At 39.3% G+C, this 7,446-nt stretch overlaps 1 protein-coding gene across 3 annotated transcripts in view; it reads right to left on the reverse strand.

The window, feature by feature from the left end:
- Positions 1-7,222, reverse strand: part of LOC126967438 (ADAM 17-like protease) — a 37,915-nt gene extending 30,693 nt beyond the window's left edge. For 2 of the 3 annotated variants that reach the window (XM_050811900.1, XM_050811899.1), the window contains exons 1-5: positions 6,996-7,219; positions 6,598-6,837; positions 5,499-5,620; positions 3,991-4,123; positions 1,532-1,815 (exon numbers count right to left, since the gene is read on the reverse strand). In XM_050811900.1, the coding sequence (XP_050667857.1) occupies positions 1,532-1,815; positions 3,991-4,123; positions 5,499-5,620; positions 6,598-6,837; positions 6,996-7,062 (846 nt within the window). In that variant the 5' untranslated portion in view covers positions 7,063-7,219. Of the gene's footprint in view, positions 1-1,531; positions 1,816-3,990; positions 4,124-5,498; positions 5,621-6,597; positions 6,838-6,995 lie in introns of all 3 variants that reach the window. The other variant, XM_050811901.1, reaches the window with a different exon arrangement.
- Positions 7,223-7,446: the final 224 nt, after the last annotated feature.

Below are 7,446 nucleotides of genomic sequence, written 5' to 3' on the forward strand. Positions count from 1 at the left end.
CCACTTTTTGCCAGTACAACGTATTACCGATTTTCATGGCCACGATCTTCTCTCCCTGGACTGGTATGCGCTGGCCGGTAGCTGTTGTGAGAGTTAAGTTTGCATTTTCTCGCATATGTCGTCTTTCGATGCTCTCTAGTCTTCTTTGGCTAACGACTGTACGTGAGGCTCCCGTATCCAAAGTGAAACGGCAAGATTTTCCATTTATCATTCCCTCTATAACTAAAGTGTTTCCGTCACATGTCTGCTTAACGAAGATCCTTGGGGCTTTGCTTTTACCAGCCAGCGTCCACCCCACTGCCCTGGCCTTTTCTAGTTTTCCTGCTGCTCCAGCGGTGATGTTGAGACCGCCGCATCCTTCCTACCTTGCGTTATGCTCTCACGCCTGAGGCAAGTGCTCCTAATGTGTCCTCGCTCCCCACACCCATAGCATACTGGGCTATATGCTTGCCTTCGGCTGGAATCTGCTGGTACAATTTTGCGGAGTCTCAACGCCCAAGAATCGTGGCGAACCGCTTCCACTTCCAACGCATGTGCCACCGCTTCCTTCAAGCTAGTATGATGACTCAGCCGTACGGCTGCTCTTACTTCGGCGTCCCGTATTCCATCGATGAACACTTGGAGCAACATTTCTCCTATTGCAGCTGGCGACGACTGATTTGCTTTACGCACTAGCTTCTCAGCTTCGACGGACCACTGCTGCAGAGTTTCGTTGGCCCTTTGACTGCGGTCCTTAAGCTGCGCCCGATACACATGCTCAAGGTGTTTATCGCCATAACGTGCCTCCAACGCGTCAAGAAGGTCCGTATAGTTTACTTCCTCCTTCCCAACGCCGAGTGCTTCCAATACGGAAAGTGCTTCATCACGGAGCGCTAGTGTGAGGGCAGAGTGTGCTTCTTGGTCACTCCAACCACTTGCTCTTCTGACCATCTCTAATTGTAGCTTGAAGGCGGCCCAGGAAGACTTGCCGTCGTAGGGGGGTACTTTCAAACTTCTGGTCGATGTGATTCCGCAGGTGACTCCTGGGTTGGCTGAAGGACCCCCACACACGACCTTCCTATTGAGCTGATGAATAGTTGCTTCCATCTCCCCCATCTTCCTTTCCACAGTGTCAATCCGGGCGATCTCCTTTTCTACAGTGTCAATCCGAGCAATCTCCTTTTCTACAGCGTCAATCCGGGCGGAGTTTTTCTGCACCACTGATAAAATTTCCTTGGAGAGGCCTTCATTTAAGGCTAAGAACTTCATGAAATATATGCAGTGCAGTATGTTGACAGTGTCTATGTCATAACAAGTCCATAGACTAAGAATAGACTAGTGTATAGACAAGCTGACAGATCGGCAATGCGTGACCAATTTTTATTTGTCAATGTGTGAGTTAGCTAGTAGTTAATATATAAATAGTAAGAAGCTAATGCCAAGAGTGGCTGAGTTGTTAATCATAATCGGTTACAGTAACAATATATTCGCTTACCTTTCTGCGCGCTGTATCTCCGTTACAGAACAGTATTATTTTTATGTTTTTACTCACCAAATAGCTTATTGTAGTCTTGGTGTTACTTGCCCCCATTTCTTGAAAAAATCTATAGTCGGCAACCAAAAGTAGGGGGCACCTGGTTTTAGTGGGTGTGTATTCATAATCACTTTGTCTTTTAACTCTCTTCCCACTTCTAGTGTTTGCTTTAACATTGCTTGAATCTTGTGTGGATAATGGTTGGTCAGTGTTTACTGTTTGATCCAAATATTTATCTTTTTCAGACTGTTCTTGTATGGTCTCCAAATCTTCACCTTCTTCATCTCCAGCCTCCTCCAATTCTGAGACAAACAAATATCGTGTTAACTTTAAGATTGTTATGATAATTATTAAAGATTTTAAAATCTTTTTATATCTTAAAAGATAGGAAATACGGAAAATACGGGATAAATAATGGAAAAACTACTAACATTTGTGGTTCATATTCTGTGTTCACTGCAATCTTCACTTGTCATACAAGAATTCTTATTTATGGTACTTTGTACCAGGCCATATATGATCATGAAAGTCATGGATGGAAATCCACATTCACTATATAAAGGATACGCAATTTAGTGTCAAGATGCCAACACAAGCATCTAATAGTTGCCGTAATAAAAAAGCTATTGTTCTTAGGTAGTGCGGTATCTAGTTGGTGCGCAGCGGAGACCTAAATTGTTTTGCTATTTAATTTGACAAAGGTTTTTTTTTTCATAATGTGCAAATCTCCTTCATACTGTGTGCAATAATACTCCTTTCTTGCAGTTTCTATAATATTATGTCCATGTCCATTTAAAATTCCCATTTCAATAACTCTTAATACAAGAGAAGGTAGAGAAACCTATAGCTCAGAGTATTATTTATCTTGATATGATGCACAGATCCCCTCCGCTGAAATCGTAGTCTTGGGTGATTTCAACGGGCACAATGCCGAATGGTTTGGATCACGTACTACAGACTACGCAGGGCGATCTGTGCATAATTTTGCATTGGCGTATGGTCTGTCCCAATGGGTTGAGTCGCCAACGCGGCTTCCGGATGTGGATAGCCACATGCCGTCCTTATTACATCTTCTACTGACTACACATCCCGATAGCTACTAGGTCTCTGTCGACGCCCCTCTCGGAACGTCCGACCATTGCCGGGTCAGGAGTGTAGTGCCTATCCGACGCCAAGCCCTCAGACCACCAGCGACCCGTCGCGTTTAGCACTACAAGTCAGCAGATTGGGATAGGATGCGTTCCTTTTTTGCATCCTACCCTTGGGGCAAGGTTTGTTTCCCTTCGGATGATCCTAGTGCCTGCGCCGTTGCAGTAGCCGATGTGATACTGCAGGGCATGGATATTTTTATACCAAACTCTGAAGTACCGATCGGTGGCAGATCACAGCCCTGGTTCGATGCGTCAGTTAAAGCAGCATCTGACTGCAAAAAATAGGCGTATCGAACTTGGGTTGCGGCGCTGAGCTCAAAACATCCGAACTGCAAAGTTCTAAAGAATAAATAAAGCCGTGCCTAGAGATTTTTTAAAAGGCAAATCGCCCGTGCGAAGTCAAAGCACGTCTTTAAAATCGGCGAGCAGCTTTCCAGTTACCGGAAAGAACGGAACACGCAAGTTCTGATCGTTGTCGAAAGCTGCTCTTGGTTACTTCAACCAGCCATCCATGCCGCCGTTGCACATGAGGAATGACACACTCTTCGACAACACTTCCCTTAAAGCCTCGCCTAGTATCGGAATACTGGGTCTCGAAATCTCGAGCGATTCCCAATTCCGTGGAGATCTGGAGGGCAAAGCCAAATTGGCTTCGAAGAAGCTGGGCGTCAATAATAGAGCACGGCAATACTTCAAGCCGGCCGACATTCTAGCGCTCTAAAAAGCGGGCATCCGGCCACGTATGGAGTATTGCTGTCATCTCTGGTCTGGTGCACCCCAGTATCAGCTCGATCCTTTGGACTGCGTGCAACGCAGAGCAGCTCGAATTGTCGGGGACCCAGCGTCTGTGAACGGCTGGATCACTTGGCGTTGCGTAGAGACGTTGGTTCATTGTGTGTCTTCTACCGCATTTATCACGGGGAGTGTTCCGAAGAGCTGTTTAACCTGATTCCTGCCGCCGAATTCCACCTTCACACGACACGCCACAAGTTAGAATATTATCCCCACCATCTGGATGTGTGGCCGTCCTCAACAGTGCGGTTTTCAAGGAGCTTTCTTCCTCGTACTACAAAGCTGTGAAATTAGCTTACTTGTATGGTGTTTCCGGGACGATACGACATGGGTATCTTCAAAGCGCGTACACCTTCCTTAAAGGCCGGAAACGCTCTTATGATTCCTCTGGTGTTCTAAGAGAATGTGGGCGGCGGTGATCACTTAACACCAGGTGACCCGTACGCTCGTTTGTCCTCCTATTCCATAAAAAAATATATGCACCACACATTTAAATTTGGATGGGGATGAGCCTACATAATTATTTTTTAATACCTTTTCCTTCCTTCACATATCCACATACACGAGGTTTATCTGATTTTGAACCAGACCAACTGTACCGAATATCAGATGATCTGTATGTTATCATTGTCTTATCATCCGAATGAGGTAGATGACGCCAAGAAGGCTGTAAATACACAAAATGTATCAATTACTGATAATATATAATTCTAATATTTAATTGTTTCATTTTGAAATTAGAGATTATATTCTGATGAAGAAATAAATTGAATGAGATTAATTATATTCATCAGAATATAAATAAATATTTAATATCTGGACGACGATTTTTAATAATGTACAAAACTTGAAAAAATTACGAACTAATAGGATATCTGGATTCGAATCGGGGTCTTCTGCTTTCCGGATCACCCAATGTCCCAACAGAGCTATTATAGTCGTGTATACAGTGGCGAAATTAAGCTTTGTATTCTAATGTTATTGTAGCTGTTTCTCATTAAAACACGGATAAAACTACATTTTTTTAATTTGAAACTAGCTAGATCGATTTATCGCCCCTGAAATCCCCTGTATACTAATTCTTTGCTTGAGATTCCTAGTATGTTCTGGTGAACAATATTTATCAGCTTTATATTATGATTATCTCTTTACATTTGGTGAATGTTGCCTATTTTGTATGATATTGCAAGAGTTGTCCTCCCTTGTCAAATAACTTAATTTAAATTATTTGAAGAAAAATCTTCATCGTTATATTTTTGTACATTAGTACTAATACATTCCCCAATAGAGGCTTGTTTGTCAGGTTTTTCACAATTTTGCCCAATAGAAGCAATTATTAATAGTTGTAAAGCCAGTAAAAAAAAACAAAAATTACTTATCGTTTATTTCCTATATTTTCCATACAATTATTTATTCCGTGCATTTATTTACGTGTTTTACCCGTTTTGAGGTTAGAACGTTTTTCGTTATTTTCTTGAAAATGGTGCATTACCTTGTATTGGTAGCATTATAATCGTGGAATAAAGCTCTATCAACTAAATTGTATAATAAGACTGAAGTTGTTCTACTACCAATTTTTTGTTTACTTATTTACTTTTCATATAAGAATAGTGATAAGGACAATAATTGAACAAGTTTCCTGAGGGTAAGGGCTTATGCGAACGAGGCAGTAACCACAGATGTAGCACGCCGCCAGGCGTGCCACCCCTGCTACCGCCAAGACTGGCGGCCAACAGCCGGCCAATGTTTTTGATCATCGCAGTTCTCATACATATTAGCACCTTGCTGTAGGCCATCTGGCACATCGCGCTGTGGTAACCGCGTAGTGCATATGTGACCTCAGTGATTGCAACAACAACAGGAATCACATGGATCTCATTTAGTTGAATGTATTTAGGGCTCCAGTGTGATATCCTAAATGCTAGGTAGTAATATAAAGTAAGATTTCTGTACAAATGTACAGAAATCAGTTTTAAAGGAGAAGAGACCAATGGATAAATTTATATCCATATAAACTATAAATGAAATAAAATCATACATACTTCAATGTGATATGTTTCATCTGGTGTATGTATTATGCCAGTTATAACTCCATTATCAATATGCATTTTAACATCTGACAAACTTTCACCAAATACTCTTCCTGTGTAGAAATTTTCTTGATCTAAAAACATAGTAAAAAAATCCTTAAGTAATTCAAAAATAGTTTTTAAGACAAAATTTGATTGGTTTCACCAATATTCATATGTAATTATGAAATCAATTTGACATTTGATTATCAACAAAAATATATTTACTACACTATTATTATCATAATGTTCATATGTACAATTACATGAGCAGAAGTGATCACTTACTGTGGGGTGTACTTCTATTTCATAATTATAATAATTTAAAATTTCATCAAAAACTTTACCAATAACATAACTAGAGTACACCAAACACTGGCAGAGTTTTGAACAAATTAAAATAATAAGAAAAAATTAATTTATTCTTATAAAGGTAAAAAAATTACACCGATTCAGCAAAGTTGAGCATAAATGAGAAAAGCATTAGAAAACTCATTGCCACACTCTTATAATTATTTACTGATTCAGCATTTTACAAAATAGTAGAAATACTATCTACGCAAACTAATGCAACAAAATAACTCAACTTGTAAGTTAGAAAGAGTAAAAACTCATAGGAATAAAACTTATTAAGCACAGTAGATAGATAAATATATACTAACTCCTTAAAAATAAATGCATTATGCAAACATTTTTCAACAAGTGAAGTATTTTTATATAACTTTATTTTACACAACAAAATCAGAATTTAGAATCAACCCGGCACCAGAAGTGGCACACATTTACAAATATGATGATATGGACTGGCCACTGTTTCTCTTGCCATATTTAAGAGAAGGCAGGGACCCACCCCTTGATGCCACCACAAACAATGCCATTTAAGTAAGAGAGCATTAGAAAGGCTGCCATGGGAACTCAAAATAAGAACAAAAAAGGAAATTGTGCACTACAATAAGCTGTGACATGAACTTTTGAAGTGTTTTTGAGTTGCACACCTTCTTCTGATTTATTAGCATAACTATACATGAATATTGAGATATCTTTTGGAAAATAAGATTTCTGTTTAACTCACCAATATGAACAATTGTTTTATTCCCATCACCGTCCACAGAATATGCTTTAAAGTTTGAATGAAGCACATTTGTATGTGGATGCAATATCAGTTTAAAATCTTTGCCAAGTGTATGAAAATTCAGTTCCTTAATTTTGTTAAAAGGATGAGAAGATTGCTTGATTCCACGTTTCACAACATGATGTTTCAAATTCGATGCATGTATTGTTTCAAAATACTTTAAATTATGATGTATGGTACCTATTAGTAAGAAAAGGCAATTAGCACAGAAATGTATTACATATATCACAGAGAACGAAAATCATCATGAGATATCAGTACTAAATGCTAAGTATTTCAAGTTTTGTAATTCAAAGCAATAAAATAAATACCTGGAGCTAAATAATTGTTTTACTTACAATTAACAAAACAGCTGATTATGTTTGTAATTGTTATTATAATAATATAGATCACGCGTACATTCATGATGTTTACTCAAATTCTAGCTAAATTATCTCCTATCGTAATATAAATAATAATATTTAGTTTATCTGCCCTGCGCCCTCGTCAGTTTATATTTTTAAAATATTGAACAAAAACTGTAAATACATATCCAGATCACCAAAGAGACACTTTCGAGTAGTACGGCAAACGAGAGTAACTTAGTAAGGCAAAGAGGATGTCAATACTACCAATAAGAGGCGGGACTGCCTAAGCACTAATTGAGGGTATGTTCCGATATGCACTGCGAGCACTGCACAGTGCTATCACTGTAGAAAAATTCGTTCCGTTATGGACTGCCAGTATACTGCCACAGTATCCTAGGGAAATATATGACGTCATAAATCGTCGCCATATTCTACTGTGAGC

Source organism: Leptidea sinapis, chromosome 13 (genome assembly GCF_905404315.1).
Source record: "Leptidea sinapis chromosome 13, ilLepSina1.1, whole genome shotgun sequence".
NCBI classification, from domain to species: Eukaryota; Metazoa; Arthropoda; class Insecta; order Lepidoptera; family Pieridae; genus Leptidea; species Leptidea sinapis.